The 19,372-nt window shown below is 40.7% G+C and overlaps 1 protein-coding gene across 1 annotated transcript in view; it reads left to right on the forward strand.

Annotated features, from left to right (window-relative positions):
* The window catches only part of AP1M1 (adaptor related protein complex 1 subunit mu 1), a 202,161-nt gene that overhangs the window by 63,473 nt on the left and 119,316 nt on the right, over positions 1–19,372 (forward strand). The window contains exons 2-4 of the mRNA XM_053702981.1: positions 5,992–6,148; positions 17,225–17,292; positions 17,999–18,129. Of these exons, the coding sequence (XP_053558956.1) occupies positions 5,992–6,148; positions 17,225–17,292; positions 17,999–18,129 (356 nt within the window). The remainder of the gene's footprint in view (positions 1–5,991; positions 6,149–17,224; positions 17,293–17,998; positions 18,130–19,372) is intronic.

The raw sequence follows: 19,372 nt of genomic DNA on the forward strand, positions 1-19,372 counted from the left end.
TATTGTTAACTGGGTACTGGCAGACAGCTGCCAGTACCCAAGATGGCCCCCAATAAGGCAGGGGGGGGGGTTAGAGAGCTGTTTTTGGGGGGGATCAGGGAGGTTGGGGGCTAAGGGGGGATCCTACCCCACTTATTTTAGTACTGGCAGACTTTCTGCCAGTACTTAAGATGGCGGGGACAATTGTGGGGTGGGGGAGGGAAGGGAGCTCTTTGGGAGATATCAGGGGGTCTGATGTGTCAGGTGGGAGGCTGATCTCTACACTAAAGCTAAAATTAACCCCGCAAGCTCCCTACAAACTACCTAATTAACCCCTTGACTGCTAGCCATAATACATGTGTGATGCGCAGCAGCACTTTGCGGCCTTCTAATTACCAAAAAGCAACGCCAAAGTCATATGTCTGCTATTTCTGAACAAAGGGGATCCCAGAGAAGCATTTACAACTATTTGTGCCATAATTGCACATGCTGTTTGTAAATAATTTCAGTGAGAAACCTAAAATTGTGAAAAATTTAGCGTTTTTTTAAATTTGATTGCATTTGGCGGTGAAATGGTGGCATGAAATATACCAAAATGGGCCTAGATCAATACTTGGGGTTGTCTACTACACTACACTGAAGCTAAAATTAACCCTAGAAGCTCCCTACATGCTCCCTAATTAACCCCTTCACTGCTGGGCATAATACACGTGTGGTGCGCAGTCGCATTTAGCAGCCTTCTAATTAGTAAAAAGCAAAACCAAAGCCATATATGTCTGCTATTTATGAACAAAGGGGATCCCAGAGAAGCATTTACAACCATGTATGCTATAATTGCATAAGTTTTTTGTAAATAATTTCAGTGAGAAACCTAAAGTTTGTGAAAACAATTGTGAAAAAGTGAACATTTTTTTTTATTTGATCGCATTTGGCGGTGAAATGGTGGCATGAAATATACCAAAATGGTCCTAGATCAATACTTTGGGATGTCTTCTAAAAAAAATATATACATGTCAGGGGATATTCAGGGATTCCTGAAAGATATCAGTGTTCTAATGTAACTAGCGCTAATTTTGAAAAAAAGTGGTTTGGAAATAGCAAAGTGCTACTTGTATTTATGGCCCTATAACTTGCAAAAAAAGCAAAGAACATGTAAACATTGGGTATTTCTAAACTCAGGACAAAATTTAGAAACTATTTAGCATGGTTTTTGTTTGGTGGTTGTAGATGTATAACAGATTTTGGGGGTCAAAGTTAGAAAAAGTGTGTGTTTTTCTATTTTTTCCTCATATTTTATAAAAATTTTTTATAGTAAATTATAAGATATGAGGAAAATAATGGTATATTTTGAAAGTCCATTTAATGGCGAGAAAAACGGTATATAATATGTGTGGGTACATTAAATGAGCAAGGGGAAAATTACAGCTAAACACAAACACCGCAGAAATGTAAAAATAGCCTTGGTCCCAAACGGACAGAAAATGGAAAAGTGCTGTGGTCATTAAGGGGTTAAGAAAATGTTTATTCAACAAGGTTTTATTTTACAGCCCCTTGCATGAATTGCGCCTGTCACTGCTGCTGCGGCATTCTGGTTTGAGGCCCTGGAAGAGGACATCCAGACAGCTCCATTGAATGAAATTGACAAGCTTAGAACGCTTTAGCTAGCTAACTTATTTGTTTCTGATGCCATTGTTCATTTGACTAAACTAACGGCTAAGAATTCCGGATTCGCCATCCAGGCGCGTAGGGCGCTATGGTTTAAATCCTGGTCAGCTGACGTGACTTCAAAGTCTAAATTACTCAACATTCCTTTCAAGGGGCAGACCTTATTCGGGCCTGGCTTGAAGGACATTATTGCTGACATTACTGGAGGCAAGGGTCATACCCTTCCTCAGGACAGGGCCAAATCAAAGGCCAAACATTCTAATTTTCGTGCCTTTCGAAATTTCAAGGCAGGAGCAGCATCAACTTCCTCCGCTTCAAAACAAGAGGGAACTGTTGCTCATTCCAGACAGGCCTGGAAACCTAACCAGTCCTGGAACAAGGGCAAGCAGGCCATAAAGCCTGCTGCTGCCCCCAAGACAGCATGAAGGAATGGCCCCCTATCCGGAAATGGATCCAGTGGGTGGCAGACTTTCTCTCTTCGCCCAGGCGTGGGCAAGAGATGTTCAGGATCCCTGGGCGTTGGAGATCATATCTCAGGGATATCTTCTGGACTTCAAAGCTTCTCCTCCACAAGGGAGATTTCATCTTTCAAGGTTATCAGCAAACCAGATAAAGAAAGAGGCATTCCTAAGCTGTGTGCAAGACCTCCTAGTAATGGGAGTGATCCATCCAGTTCCGCGGAAGGAACAAGGACAGGGATTTTATTCAAATCTGTTTGTGGTTCCCAAGAAAGACGGAACCTTCAGACCAATCTTGGATCTAAAGATCTTAAACAAATTCCTCAGAGTTCCATCATTCAAAATGGAAACTATTCGGACCATCCTACCCATGATCCAAGAGGTTCAGTACATGACCACAGTGGACTTAAAGGATGCCTACCTTCACATACCGATTCACAAAGATCATCATCGGTTCCTAAGGTTTGCCTTTCTAGACAGGCATTACCAATTTGTAGCTCTTCCCTTCGGGTTGGCCACTGCCCCGAGAATTTTTACAAAGGTTCTGGGCTCACTTCTGGCGGTTCTAAGACCGCGAGGCATAGCGGTGGCTCCGTATCTAGACGACATCCTGATACAGGCGTCAAGCTTTCAAATTGCCAAGTCTCATACAGAGATAGTTCTGGCATTTCTGAGGTCGCATGGGTGGAAAGTGAACGTGGAAAAGAGTTCTCTATCACCACTCACAAGAGTCTCCTTCCTTGGGACTCTTATAGATTCTGTAGAGATGAAAATTTACCTGACGAAGTCCAGGTTATCAAAACTTCTAAATGCTTGCCGTGTCCTTCATTCCATTCCATGCCCGTCAGTGGCTCAGTGCATGGAAGTAATCGGCTTAATGGTAGCGGCAATGGACATAGTGCCATTTGCGCGCCTGCATCTCAGACCGCTGCAATTATGCATGCTAAGTCAGTGGAATGGGGATTACTCAGATTTGTCCCCTCTACTAAATCTGGATCAAGAGACCAGAGATTCTCTTCTCTGGTGGCTTTCTCAGGTCCATCTGTCCAAGGGTATGACCTTTCGCAGGCCAGATTGGACGATTGTAACAACAGATGCCAGCCTTCTAGGTTGGGGCGCAGTCTGGAACTCCCTGAAGGCTCAGGGATCGTGGACTCAGGAGGAGAAACTCCTCCCAATAAATATTCTGGAGTTAAGAGCAATATTCAATGCTCTTCTAGCTTGGCCTCAGTTAGCAACACTGAGGTTCATCAGATTTCAGTCGGACAACATCACGACTGTGGCTTACATCAACCATCAAGGGGGAACCAGGAGTTCCCGAGCGATGTTAGAAGTCTCAAAGATAATTCGCTGGGCAGAGTCTCACTCTTGCCACCTGTCGGCAATCCACATCCCAGGCGTAGAGAACTGGGAGGCGGATTTTCTAAGTCATCAGACTTTTCATCCGGGGGAGTGGGAACTCCATCCGGAGGTGTTTGCTCAACTGGTCCATCGTTGGGGCAAACCAGAACTGGATCTCATGGCGTCTCGCCAGAACGCCAAGCTTCCTTGTTACGGATCCAGGTCCAGGGACCCGGGAGCAACGCTGATAGATGCTCTAGCAGCTCCTTGGTTCTTCAACCTGGCCTATGTGTTTCCACCGTTTCCTCTGCTCCCTCGACTGATTGCCAAAATCAAACAGGAGATAGCATCGGTGATTCTGATAGCGCCTGCGTGGCCACGCAGGACCTGGTATGCAGACCTAGTGGACATGTCATCTCTTCCACCATGGACTCTGCCTCTGAGGCAGGACCTTCTAATACAAGGTCCTTTCAATCATCCAAATCTAATTTCTCTGAGACTGACTGCATGGAGATTGAACGCTTGATTCTATCAAGGCGTGGCTTCTCCGAGTCAGTCATTGATACCTTAATACAGGCTCGGAAGCCTGTCACAAGGAAAATCTACCATAAGATATGGCGTAAAGATCTTTATTGGTGTGAATCCAAGAGTTGCTCATGGAGTAAGGTTAGGATTTCTAGGATATTGTCCTTTCTCCAAGAGGGTTTGGACAAAGGCTTATCAGCTAGTTCTTTAAAAGGACAGATCTCTGCTCTGTCTATTCTTTTGCACAAGCGTCTGGCAGAAGTTCCAGACGTCCAGGCATTTTGTCAGGCTTTGGTTAGGATTAAGCCTGTGTTTAAAACTGTTGCTCCCCCGTGGAGCTTAAACTTGGTTCTTAAAGTTCTTCAGGGAGTTCCGTTTGAACCCCTTCATTCCATTGATATTAAACTTTTATCTTGGAAAGTTCTGTTTTTGATGGCTATTTCCTCGGCTCGAAGAGTCTCTGAGTTATCTGCCTTACATTGTGATTCTCCTTATCTGATTTTTCATTCAGACAAGGTAGTTCTGCGTACCAAACCGGGGTTTTTACCAAAGGTGGTTTCTAACAGGAATATCAATCAAGAGATTGTTGTTCCATCATTGTGTCCTAATCCTTCTTCAAAGAAGGAACGTCTTTTGCATAATCTGGACTTAGTCCGTGCCTTGAAGTTTTACTTACAGGCTACTAAAGATTTTCGTCAAACATCTGCCCTGTTTGTCGTTTACTCTGGACAGAGGAGAGGTCAAAAAGCTTCGACAACCTCTCTCTCCTTTTGGCTTCGGAGCATAATACGCTTAGCCTATGAGACTGCTGGACAGCAGCCCCCTGAAAGGATTACAGCTCATTCTACTAGAGCTGTGGCTTCCACCTGGGCCTTTAAAAATGAGGCCTCTGTTGAACAGATTTGCAAGGCTGCGACTTGGTCTTCGCTTCACACCTTTTCAAAATTTTACAAATTTGACACTTTTGCTTTTTCGGAGGCTGTTTTTGGGAGAAAGGTTCTACAGGCAGTGGTTCCTTCCGTTTAAGTTCCTGCCTTGTCCCTCCCATTATCCGTGTACTTTAGCTTTGGTATTGGTATCCCACAAGTAATGGATGATCCGTGGACTGGATGCACTTAACAAGAGAAAACATAATTTATGCTTACCTGATAAATTTATTTCTCTTGTAGTGTTTCCAGTCCATGGCCCGCCCTGTCCTTTTAAGGCAGGTTTAAATTTTAATTAAACTTCAGTCACCACTGCACCCTATGGTTTCTCCTTTCTCGGCTTGTTTCGGTCGAATGACTGGATATGACAGTGAGGGGAGGAGCTATATAGCAGCTCTGCTGTGGGTGATCCTCTTGCAACTTCCTGTTGGGAAGGAGAATATATCCCATAAGTAATGGATGATCCGTGGACTGGATACACTACAAGAGAAATAAATTTATCAGGTAAGCATAAATTATGTTTTTTTTTTTTACTTACATAATTATGCATTTGAATACATTTAGAATTAAACCTATTTTGTCCCTTGCATGATTCAGATAGAACATACATTTTTTAACAACTTTCCATGTTACCTCTAATAACAATTTTGCTTCATTCTCTTGGAATCATTTTCTAAAGGAGCAGCAATGCACTGCTGGGAGCTAGATGAACTCATTGGTAAGCCAATGACAAGAGGCATACATGTGCAGCCACCAATCAGCAGCTAGCTTCCAGCTCCTGGGTCTACCTAGGTATGCTTTTCAACAAAGGATGTGAAGATAACAAAGCAAATTAGATAATAGAAGTAAATTGGAAAGTTTTTAATAACTTTACTGTTCCTTGATCTCTGTAGTATAATGGATAGACTCTGAAGAGGTAACTAGATTGGCGCTTTTTGTAAATGCGATTTAAACATAATTTTATCTTGTTTGGAAGTTGGCCATCATGTCCCAATAATATCAGCAATATCACATAACCTGTAACTATAATAATTCTTTGTAAATCTCTCTGATCATTTGTTAACTAAATTTTATTGTCTTGCGTATTATTTATATAGGTCCTAATATGCCGCAACTATCGGGGGGATGTGGATATGTCGGAAGTAGAGCACTTCATGCCAATTTTAATGGAGAAGGAAGAAGAAGGTGCGCTCTCCCCTATATTGGCCCATGGAGGAGTCCGCTTCATGTGGATTAAGCACAACAACTTGTATCGTATCCTTGCAAATTTATATTATTTTATTATTAGGAAAATAAGAGCTGTAGCTCTTTTATTAGTGGAAGCCAGTTATTTAAACAAATGTTGTTGTAAAAAAGCGGGAGAGGGACAGAATTCCTTTTTAGGAAAATAGCAGAACGGAGTCATTTTCTTATAGCACTATTGCTTACAGGGAATTGAGTTTAATTAAAGGGACATGTTGCCCATATTTATCACTTGAAAGTGATGTAGCATATCTGTAAAAAGCAGACTAGAAAAATATCACAATTTATTCAGCTTACCATGGTTTAAAGGGACAGTAAAGTCATAATTAGACATTCGTGATTTAGACCGAGAATACAATTTTAAACAATTTTCCAATATGTCTATTTATTTGCTTCCTTCTCTTGTTATCCATTGCTGAAAGGTTTATCTAGGAAAGCTCAGGAGCAGTAAAGAACCTAACGCCTAGATTTAGAGTTCTGCGGTAGCCGTCAAAAGCAGGGTTAAGGGGTCCTAACGCTGCTTTTGGCCGCACGCTGGTATTTAGAGTCGTGTAGGTAAGGGTCTAACGCTCACTTTCAAGCCGCAACTTTTCCATACCGCAGATCCCATTACGCCAATTGCGTATCCTATCTTTTCATTGGGATCTTCCTAACGCCGGTATTTAGAGTCTTGGCTGAAGTGAGCAGTAGACCCTGTACGGACAAGACTCCAGCCGCAGAAAAAAGTCAGTAATTAAGAGCTTACTGGGCTAACGCCGGTTTATAAAGCTCTTAACTACTGTGCTCTAATGTACAGTAACACCCATAAACTACCTATGTACCCCTAAACCGAGGTCCCCCCAAATCGCCGCCACTATAATAAATATTTTTAACCCCTAATCTGCCGACCGCACACCGCCGCCACCTACATTATCCCTATGAACCCCTAATCTGCCCCCCCCACGTTGCCGCTACCTACCTACACTTATTAACCCCTAATCTGCCGACCGGACCTCGCCGCTACTCTAATAAATGCATTAACCCCTAAACCGCCAATCAGATTTTTCCTACCTTAATTCCGATTGGCTGATGGAATCCTATCAGCCAATCGGAATTCGAGGGACGCCATCTTGGATGACGTCATTTAAAGGAACCTTCATTCGGCGAGTAGGCGTCGGGGAAGAAGGATGGATCCGCGTCGGCTGGAAGAAGATGGCTCCGCTCCGGATGGATGAAGATAGAAGATGCCGCTTGGATGAAGTTGTCTGCCGGTCTGGATGTCTTCTTTTGCCCGGATAGGATGAAGACTTCTGCCGCTCCGGATGTCCTCTTTTGGTCCATCGGTGCCCTGCTGGGTGAACACGACTCAAGGTAGGGAGATCTTCAGGGGGGTAGCGTTAGGTTTATTTAAGGGGGGTTTGGGTTAGAGTAGGGGTATGTGGGTGGTGGGTTTTAATGTTGGGGGTGGTATTGTGTTTATTTTTACAGGCAAAAGAGCTGATTACTTTGGGGCATGCCCCGCAAAAAGCCCTTTTAAGGGCTGGTAATAGAGCTGTTAACTTTTGTAATTTACATTAGGGTAGGGAATTTTTTTTATTTTGGGAGCTTTATTTTATTAGGGGGCTTAGAGTAGGTGTAATTAGCTTAAAATTCTTGTAATCTTTTTTTTATTTTTTGTAATTTAGTGTTTTTTTTTTTTTTTTAGTTTATTTAATTGTAGGTAATTTATTTAATTAATTTATTGCTAGTGTAGTGTTAGGTTTAATTGTAACTTAGGTTAGGATTTATTTTTCAGGTAATTTTGTAATTTTAACTAGGTAGCTATTAAATAGTAAATAACTATTTAATAGCTATTGTACCTAGTTAAAATAAATACAAATACAAAGTTGCCTGTAAAATAAATATAAATCCTAAAATAGCTACAATATAATTATTCGTTATATTGTAGCTATATTAGGTTTATTTTACAGGTAAGTATTTATTTTTAAATAGGAATACTTTAGTTAATAATATTTAATTTATTTTGTTAGATTAAAATTATATTTAACTTAGGGGGTGTTAGGGTTAGACTTGGCTTTAGGGGTTAATACATTTATTATAGTAGCGGCGAGGTCCGGTCGGCAGATTAGGGGTTAATAAGTGTAGGTAGGTGGCGGCGACGGTTGGGGGGGCAGATTAGTGGTTAATAAGTGTAAGGTTAGGGGTGTTTAGACTCGGGGTTCATGTTAGGTTGTTAGGTGCAGACTTAGAAACTGTTTCCCCATAGGAAACAATGGGGCTGCGTTAGGAGCTGAACGCTGCTTTTTTGCATGTGTTAGGGTTTTTTCCAGGCCAAACTGCCCCATTGTTTCCTATGGGGGAATTGTGCATGAGCACGTTTTTCCAGCTAGCCGCTACCATAAGCAACGCAGGTATTGAGGATTGAAGTGGCGGTAAATTCGGCTCAACGCTCCCTTTTTGGAGCCTAACGCAGCCCTTCAGAGAACACTAAATACCAGCGTTGTTTAGAAGCAGCGCTAGAAAAAAGACGCGTAGCGAACGCACCCCTTCGGCCGCAAAACTCTAAATCTAGGTGTAAGTTTTAGCTGCTGATTGATGGCTGCATATATATACCATTTGTCATTGACTCACGCATGTGTTCAGTTAGAAACCAATAGTGTATTGCTGCTCCTTCAACAAATGATACCAAGAGAATGAAGCAAATGTGATAATAGATGTAAACTGGAAAGTTGTTTCAAATTTTATGTTCTACCTAAATCATTAAAGAAAATGTTTGTGTTTCATGTCCCTGTTTTTACTAAAGGAGCGCTGTTTCATATACATTTTAAGCAGCGTTCAGGCAACGTCCTTTTAACGTTTTGTGCCAAGTAGAGAGAGCTTTTTTTTTTTTATACTTAGAAATGTCTAGTTTAGGTGTTTTATTTAAATTGCTATTTCTTTACATACAACAGTTTGTTTTAGGTAATGATGTTTAATATTTGATTTCCATTAATCTTTAGGCCCCTTTTGTAATGCGATTAGTACGTTTGAACTCCAGGAAGCTTAGATCCACTAATGAGCAATGAAATGTCATGTGACTTGCAAACCTCATGATGAAGATTTTCACAATAGAAAAGCTGACTCACTGAAAATGCACTCACAGCAGTGTCTTGTTGCTTGCAAAGCTGGAGTTTGTGTTGAAAGCAACTTGAAATTCCAAGAAGTTTTCTTTTTTGTAACCTAATGCTAACTTCTACATTTTTTTATTATTTATGTTGCAGTATTAAACTGGAAGCAGGGCATATTTCTGGGTAATTTTAATGCATAAAATACATCCACTAGTTTGTTAGAGCATGTCGTTTTTGTATTAAAGGGACATTAATCACAAATTGTAAACTATGCGATTATGAACCTTCATGTCTGAGAATAATTTTGCAATTAAAATTGCAGCTTTATTTTGTCAAATGAGCATATTTTTGGTTTTTCTATTTATTGATTTTCCTCTCCCCAGAACAAAACAACCTTTGCTAACCTATCACAAACTAATATGTAAACATAAACCCTGTTTGCATATGTTCTGTTAAAGGGAAACTGAATCCAATTTTTTTTCTTTCATGATTTAGATAGAGCATGCAGTTTTAAGCAGCGTTCTAATTTACTTCTATAAATTTTTCTTTCATTTTATTGGTATCTTTATTTGAAAAGCAAGAATGTAAGTTTAGAAGGTGGCCCATTTTTGGTTCACAACCTAGGTGGTTGTTCTTGCTTATTGGTGGCTAAATTCATCCACCAATAAACAAGTGCTTTCCAGCTGTCTCGCTCCTTATTTTAGAGCCCTCTGTTTCAAATAAAGATAGCAAGAGAACGAAAAACAATTGATAATAAGAGTAAATTAGACATTTGCTTAAAATTGCATGCTCTATCTGAATTATGAAATAATTTTTTTTTGGGTTCAGTATCCCTTTAAGGAGAGAGAGTGGGAAAGCCTATTTCCCCTTAAAGGGACAGTATACACACATTTTCATTTAATTGCATGTAATAGACACTACTAAAAAGAATAATATGCACAGATACTGATCTAAAAATAGAGTATAAATCTGTTTAAACACTAACTTAAAAGCTCCCAGTTTAACTCTATTGAAAAGGTTAACTCGAACACCCACTGAAAGTGGTTCTATAGCAAAAGCAGACACCCCCCACTGCCCCTTCCTCTGCATATGAAAATACTCTTTACACAAACAGAAGCAAGCTGGAGTAGGTATACATCAGTATACTAATAAAACTTTGGGGCTTGCTTAGGAGTCTGAGAATCAGTGCAATGTTATTTAAAAATAAGCAAAACTATACATTAAAAAAACTGTATGGGCTATATAAATAAATCATCTACAAAACATTTATGCAAAGAAATATCTGTATAATATCCCGTTAAGGTGGTATTACACTGGTTCAGCTTAGTTACCTATTAATAATTTATTCAACAGGTATTTAAACAGGCAGGCACATATTCCTTTCTATTTCCCATCTAATAGCTTAATTAAAAATACAAATGTATATATTCACAATAATATTCACACCTAATCTACCCAGTGTGCCCACTGTTATTGTAAATTAAATAATGATTTTCCTATCATAATTGTTGATGCAAAACTGATAATCCAACTTTTAAAGACAAATGACTGCAGAGAAGTTGGGGGGGGGGGGGGCATTAAACATCTCATAATTACATTACATGCCTATTGCTATAGAATTGCATATCAGCTAAGTCTAAATACACATTTCTCCAACATAGGTGTGTCCGGTCCACGGCGTCATCCTTACTTGTGGGATATTCTCTTCCCCAACAGGAAATGGCAAAGAGCCCAGCAAAGCTGGTCACATGATCCCCCCTAGGCTCCGCCTTCCCCAGTCATTCTCTTTGCCGTTGTACAGGCAACATCTCCACGGAGATGGCTTAGAGTTTTTTGGTGTTTAAATGTAGTTTTATTGCTTCAATCAAGAGTTTGTTATTTTAAAATAGTGCTGGTATGTACTATTTACTCTGAAACAGAATAGAGATGAAGATTTCTGTTTGTAAGAGGGAGATGAAATCGATGGCTGTTTCCACACAGGACTGTTGAGATGAAGTAACTTCAGTTGGGGGGAACAGTGTGCAGACTTTTACTGCTTGAAGTATGACACATTTCTAACAAGACTTGGTAATGCTGGAAGCTGTCATTTTCCCTATGGGATCCGGTAAGCCATTTTAATAACAATTTATCAAGGGCTTCACAAGGGCTTTTAAGACTGGTAGACATTTTTCTGGGCTAAAACGTTTGTTTTATAAGCATGTTTAATGGTTTATTACTCTGAGGAGTTGTTTTTATCAGGTAATTTTGCTAATAAAAACGGCAGGCACTGTTTTGGACACCTTTTTCACTGGCGGCCTTCTCTAGTATTAGGCAGAGCCTCAGTTTCGCGCCACTAATGCGCAGTTGTTTTTGGGAGTCAAAGCATGCAGATGCATGTGTGAGGAGCTCTGATACACTGAAAAAGCGTGCTGAAGGCGTCATTTGGTATCGTATTCCCCTCTGGGCTTGGTTGGGTCTCAGCAAAGCAGATACCAGGGACTGTATAGGGGTTAAATGTAAAAACGGCTCCGGTTCCGTTATTTTAAGAGTTAAAACTTTCAAATTTGGTGTGCAATACTTTCAAGGCTTTATGACACTGTGGTGAAATTTTGGTGAATTTTGGACAATTCCTTCATACTTTTTCGCATATTCAGTAATAAAGTGTGTTCAGTTTAAAATTTAAAGTGACAGTAACGGTTTTATTTTAAAACGTTTTTTGTACTTTGTTATCAAGTTTATGCCTGTTTAACATGTCTGTACCATCAGATAGACTATGTTCTGTATGTCAGGAAGTCAAAGTTCCTTCTCATTTAAATATATGTGATAGTGAAAATGATGCCCAAGATGATTCCTCTAGTGAGGGGAGTAAGCATGGTACTGCATCATCCCCTTATGTGTCTACACCAGTCTTGCCCACACAAGAGGCCCCTAGTACATCTAGTGCGCCTATTCTTCTTACTATGCAACAATTAACGGCTGTAATGGATAATTCTATCAAAAACATTTTAGCCAAAATGCCCACTTATCAGCGAAAGCGCTACTGCTCTGTTTTAGACACTGTAGAGCATGAGGGCGCAGATGATAATGGTTCTGACATGCCCTTACACCAGTCTGAAGGGGCTAGGGAGGTTTTGTCTGAGGGAGAAATTTCAGATTCAGGAAAAATTTCTCAACAAGCTGAACCTGATGTTATTACGTTCAAATTTAAATTGGAACATCTCCGCGCTCTGCTTAAGGAGGTGTTATCTACTCTGGATGATTGTGACAATTTGGTTGTTCCAGAGAAATTATGTAAGATGGACAAGTTCCTAGAGGTCCCGGTGCCCCCCGAAGCTTTTCCTATACCCAAGCGGGTGGCGGATATTGTAAACAAAGAATGGGAAAGGCCCGGCATACCTTTTGTCCCTCCCCCTATATTTAAGAAATTGTTTCCTATAGTCGACCCTAGAAAGGACTTATGGCAGACAGTCCCTAAGGTCGAGGGGGCGGTCTCTACCTTAAACAAACGCACCACTATCCCTATAGAAGATAGTTGTGCTTTCAAAGATCCTATGGATAAAAAGTTAGGTTTGCTTAAAAAGATGTTTGTTCAGCAAGGTTATCTTCTACAGCCAATTTCATGCATTGTTCCTGTTGCTACAGCAGCGTCTTTCTGGTTTGATGAACTAGAAAAGTCGCTAGATAAAGTTACCTCTTATGAGGAGATTATGGACAGAATTCGTGCTCTTAAATTGGCTAATTCTTTTACTCTAGATGCTACCCTGCAATTAGCTAGATTAGCGGCGAAAAATTCAGGGTTTGCTATTGTGGCGCGCAGAGCGCTATGGCTAAAGTCTTGGTCAGCGGATGCGTCATCCAAGAACAAATTGCTTAATATTCCTTTCAAGGGGAAAACGCTGTTTGGCCCTGACTTGAAAGAGATTATTTCAGATATCACTGGGGGAAAGGGCCATGCCCTTCCTCAGGATAGGTCTTTCAAGGCTAAAAATAAGCCTAATTTTCGTCCTTTTCGTAGAAACGGACCAGCCTCAAGTTCTACACCCTCTAAGCAAGAGGGTAATACGTCTCAAGCCAAGCCAGCCTGGAGGCCAATGCAAGGCTGGAACAAAGGTAAGCAGGCCAAGAAACCTGCCACTGCTACCAAGACAGCATGAGATGTTGGCCCCCGATCCGGGACCGGATCTGGTGGGGGGCAGACTGTCTCTCTTTGCTCAGGCATGGGCAAGAGATGTTCTGGATCCTTGGGCTCTAGAAATAGTCTCCCAAGGTTATCTTCTGGAATTCAAGGAGCTACCCCCAAGGGGAAGATTCCACAGGTCTCAATTGTCTTCAGACCACATAAAAAAACGGGCATTCTTACATTGTGTAGAAGACCTGTTAAAAATGGGAGTGATTCATCCTGTTCCATTAAAGGAACAAGGGATGGGATTCTACTCCAATCTGTTCATAGTTCCCAAAAAAGAGGGAACATTCAGACCAATCTTGGATCTCAAGATCTTAAACAAATTTCTCAGGGTTCCATCGTTCAAGATGGAAACCATTCGAACAATTCTTCCTACCATCCAGGAAGGTCAATTCATGACCACGGTGGATTTAAAGGATGCGTATCTACATATTCCTATCCACAAGGAACATCATCAGTTCCTAAGGTTCGCCTTTCTGGACAAACATTACCAGTTCGTGGCACTTCCATTCGGATTAGCCACTGCCCCAAGAATTTTCACAAAGGTACTAGGGTCCCTTCTAGCGGTGCTAAGACCGAGGGGCATTGCAGTAGTACCTTACTTGGACGACATTCTGATTCAAGCGTCGTCCCTGCCACAAGCAAAGGCTCATATGGACATTGTCCTAGCCTTTCTCAGATCTCACGGGTGGAAAGTGAACGTAGAGAAAAGTTCTCTATCTCCGTCAACAAGGGTTCCCTTCTTGGGAACAATAATAGACTCCTTAGAAATGAAGATTTTTCTGACAGAAGCCAGAAAATCAAAACTTCTGAACTCTTGTCAAGTACTTCATTCTGTTCTTCTTCCTTCCATAGCGCAGTGCATGGAAGTAATAGGTTTGATGGTTGCGGCAATGGACATAGTTCCTTTTGCGCGAATTCATCTAAGACCATTACAACTGTGCATGCTCAGACAGTGGAATGGGGATTATACAGACTTGTCTCCAACGATACAAGTAGATCAGAGGACCAGAGATTCACTCCGTTGGTGGCTGACCCTGGACAACCTGTCACAGGGGATGAGCTTCCGCAGACCAGAGTGGGTCATTGTCACGACCGACGCCAGTCTGGTGGGCTGGGGCGCGGTCTGGGAACCCCTGAAAGCTCAGGGGCTTTGGTCTCGGGAAGAATCTCTTCTACCAATAAACATTCTGGAACTGAGAGCGATATTCAATGCTCTCAAGGCTTGGCCTCAGCTAGCAAAGGCCAAATTCATAAGGTTTCAATCAGACAACATGACGACTGTTGCGTATATCAACCATCAGGGGGGAACAAGGAGTTCCCTGGCGATGGAAGAAGTGACCAAAATAATTCAATGGGCGGAGAATCACTCCTGCCACTTGTCTGCAATCCACATCCCAGGAGTAGAAAATTGGGAAGCGGATTTTCTGAGTCGTCAGACATTTCATCCGGGGGAGTGGGAACTCCATCCGGAAATCTTTGCCCAAATAACTCAATTATGGGGCATCCCAGACATGGATCTGATGGCGTCTCGCCAGAACTTCAAGGTTCCGTACTACGGGTCCAGATCCAGGGATCCCAAGGCGGCTCTAGTGGATGCACTAGTAGCACCTTGGACCTTCAACCTAGCTTATGTGTTCCCACCGTTTCCTCTCATTCCCAGGCTGGTAGCCAGGATCAAACAGGAGAGGGTATCGGTGATCTTGATAGCTCCTGCGTGGCCACGCAGGACTTGGTATGCAGAACTGGTGAATATGTCATCAGCTCCACCATGGAAGCTACCTCTGAGACAGGACCTTCTTGTTCAAGGTCCGTTCGAACATCCGAATCTGGCCTCACTCCAACTGACTGCTTGGAGATTGAACGCTTGATTTTATCAAAGCGAGGGTTTTCAGATTCTGTCATTGATACTCTTGTTCAGGCCAGGAAGCCTGTAACTAGGAAAATCTACCATAAAGTATGGAAAAGATATATCTGTTGGTGTGAATCTAAAGGATTCCCATGGAACAAGATAAAAATTCCTAGGATTCTATCCTTTCTTCAAGAAGGTTTGGAGAAAGGATTATCTGCAAGTTCTTTGAAGGGACAGATTTCTGCTTTATCTGTTTTACTTCACAAAAAGCTGGCGGCTGTGCCAGATGTTCAAGCTTTTGTTCAGGCTCTGGTTAGAATCAGGCCTGTTTACAAAAATTTGACTCCTCCCTGGAGTCTCAATCTAGTTCTTTCAGTTCTTCAGGGGATTCCGTTTGAACCCCTACATTCCGTTGATATAAAGTTATTATCTTGGAAAGTTTTGTTTTTGGTTGCAATCTCTTCTGCAAGAAGAGTTTCAGAGTTATCTGCTCTGCAGTGTTCTCCTCCATATCTGGTGTTCCACGCAGATAAGGTGGTTTTGCGTACTAAACCTGGTTTTCTTCCGAAAGTTGTTTCTAATAAAAATATTAACCAGGAGATTGTCGTGCCTTCTTTGTGTCCTAATCCAGTTTCAAAGAAGGAACGTTTGTTGCACAACTTGGATGTAGTTCGTGCTCTCAAATTTTACTTAGCAGCTACTAAGGATTTCAGACAAACATCTTCTTTGTTTGTTGTTTATTCTGGTAAAAGGAGAGGTCAAAAAGCAACTTCTACCTCTCTCTCTTTCTGGCTTAAAAGCATTATCCGATTGGCTTATGAGACTGCCGGACGGCAGCCTCCTGAAAGAATCACTGCTCACTCCACTAGGGCTGTGGCTTCCACATGGGCCTTCAAGAACGAGGCTTCTGTTGATCAGATATGTAAGGCAGCGACTTGGTCTTCACTGCACACTTTTACCAAATTCTACAAATTTGATACTTTTGCTTCATCTGAGGCTATTTTTGGGAGAAAGGTTTTGCAAGCCGTGGTGCCTTCCATCTAGGCGACCTGATTTGTTCCCTCCCATCATCCGTGTCCTAAAGCTTTGGTATTGGTTCCCACAAGTAAGGATGACGCCGTGGACCGGACACACCTATGTAGGAGAAAACAGAATTTATGCTTACCTGATAAATTACTTTCTCCAACGGTGTGTCCGGTCCACGGCCCGCCCTGGTTTTTGATCAGGTCTGATGATTTATTTTCTCTAACTACAGTCACCACGGTATCATATGATTTCTCCTATGCATATTCCTCCTTTACGTCGGTCGAATGACTGGGGAAGGCGGAGCCTAGGGGGGATCATGTGACCAGCTTTGCTGGGCTCTTTGCCATTTCCTGTTGGGGAAGAGAATATCCCACAAGTAAGGATGACGCCGTGGACCGGACACACCGTTGGAGAAAGTAATTTATCAGGTAAGCATAAATTCTGTTTTTTAAACAAATTAGCACCTTGTTAGTTGCAATGGGTTTTGTTGAATGGCCAAACTCCACCACAACTGCATGAAAATGGAGCAAAATAATGAAGTTTTTACTATCTATAACTAAACATTTCATATAGAAATCTCAAGTTGTTTACTGTCCATTTAGCCAACTGAAAAAGGGTTGAACACCTGAGTAAAGAACTGCTCAGGAGCCACAAGCATTTCCGCTCCTGAGCATGATATGGCAGTTCAGCCAATCAGGATTGGGCAGTCACAATGCACCTCAAATGACCAGCTGTTTTCTGCTTGGAATCTGCAATGTTTGTGGCATCCAATCAGGACTTTACTTATGTGTTTAACTCTCTTGTTTGGGTAAAACACAGTTATCTATGGTCTATAATGCAAACAATGTTATTTAACTGCTACTTTAAAATGACCCCACTCCAGGTAACACTCACAAGTTTTATTTACATTCTATGTTATACAGTCTAAGGTTGTGGGCATTTTGCTTTCCTTAATGATTTAGTTGTGGCAACATCCAAGAAGAATGCCTGTGTATCTTTGGTGTTCTCCTTTCTCTACAAAGTGGTTCAGGTACGTATATAAGTAAGGTTAACTGAGTTTATTTTTTTTTATTACCTTTTTACTTAAACCACATTTTAATATTAATTGGAAAGCGTATTGTATTCATCTGTTTAGGTGCATAACTTCAAGGGTCTCATAGGACTCAACTGGACCCTACAATCAGTAGTTGCATCACTTCACCTGCATCATGTTTGGCCATTCCGTGTGCTGTTGGAATGGGGGACCCAGCTAGGTCTAGATACACCCCTGCATTTGTTAAATAACCAAATGCATATTCTATTAAACATATTATTAAAATATTGATTTTAAAAGTTCAACAGATAAATACTAATACACCCAGACCCCTCTAAGATCTCATTTTTTTTTTTAATTTTTTTTTCATAGGTAAATCAAAAAAACAAGACTGTTTGTTTTATTATTTTGTAATAGAGTTTTTTTTTTTTTTTATATTCTCCAGTAGTTTGGGCAAGTTTCTCCTCTTAAATTCCTAGTAGCAAAGGGGTTAAGTTCTGGGTCGTGATCTATAGCTATACTGTACATTTTGGGTCTAGTGTAGCATTTGAAAGCACTGTTGGTGAATGAATACAATAAACCAAACCTATATAAGCTGTGATTCACTGATATACTTATGTATGATTAGGAAAGGAATTAAACCAGTCTAAATTTGTTGTGTTTAGAATTTATATTGGTTAACTAAAATGTGTTTTTGTTTTAGGTATTTTCTGAATACTTCAAAGAATTAGAAGAAGAAAGTATCCGTGATAATTTTGTCATTATTTATGAGTTGTTAGATGAATTAATGGATTTTGGCTATCCTCAAACTACAGATAGCAAAATCTTACAAGAGTAAGTACAAAGTATAGTCACATTTACTTTTCACACTGCTGGCTAGCTCATGCCTTTTTCTTTCACATACCTTAAAGGGACTGTCTGCTCCAGATTTTTTGTTATTATTTAAAAAGTTAGATAATCCCTTTATTACCCATTCCCCAGTTTTGCATAACCAACACGCTTATATTAATATACCTTTTACCTCTGTGATTACCTTGTATCTAAGCCTCTGCAGATTGCTACCTTATTTCAGTTCTTTTGACAGTCTTGCATTTTAGCCAGTCAGTGCTGACCTATAAATAATTCCAACGGATTGAGCACAATGTTATCTATATGGAACACATGAACTAGCGCAGTCTAGTTGTGAAAAGCTGTCAAAATGTAGTGACCTTCAAGGCCTTAGAAATTAGCATATGAGTCTACCTAGGTTTAGCTTTCAACAAAGAATACCAAGAGAATAAAGCATATTTGATGATACAATTCAATTGGAAAGTTGTTTAAAATTGCATGCCCTATCTGAATCATGAAAGTTTAATTTTGACTAAAGAACCATTAAATACAGGAGAATTCAGCAAATGCATCACAGAAAGACAAGTCAATAGTAATTAGTCTGAATTTCAAGTAAGTAACAGATTTCTTTTTCTGAAAAATCTCTTTCTATTTTCCCCTCCCCCTGTATCATGTGACAGCCATCAGCCAATCACAAGTGCATATATGTATAAAAACTTGCACATGCTCAGTAGGTGCCTCAGATAGTGGACCTATAAAAAGATTATGTACATTTTGACGATGGAAGTAAATTTAAAACATTCTTGTTCTTAAAATGGCATGCTGTATCTGAATCATAGAAGCTTAACTCTGAGCTAAAAGGACAGTCTACTTTTTTATTGTTTGTTTAATAAGATATCTTACACCCTTACTTCCCAACCCCCATCTTTGTATAACCAACATTTGTTATATTAATTTCACTTTATAACCTCTAAGGTTGCCTGTTTCTAAGCCCCTGCAGGCCACCCTTATCTGTGTTTTTTGTTTAAGCTTTTTACAAATCTTGCACTACAGCCAGACAGTGCTAGTTTATGTGTGCAATATAGATAACATTGTGCACACTTCCGTGAAGAATAATAATGGGTTCATAAGAACCAGCACTGATTGGCTAAAATGCTAGATATTAAAAAGCTATAAGAAAAAAAAGCACTGAGATAAAGGGCAGTCTGCAGGGGCTTGGATACAGATGATCAGAGATAAAACTATATTA

The sequence above is a fragment of the Bombina bombina genome, chromosome 2 (assembly GCF_027579735.1).
Source record: "Bombina bombina isolate aBomBom1 chromosome 2, aBomBom1.pri, whole genome shotgun sequence".
NCBI lineage: Eukaryota > Metazoa > Chordata > Amphibia > Anura > Bombinatoridae > Bombina > Bombina bombina.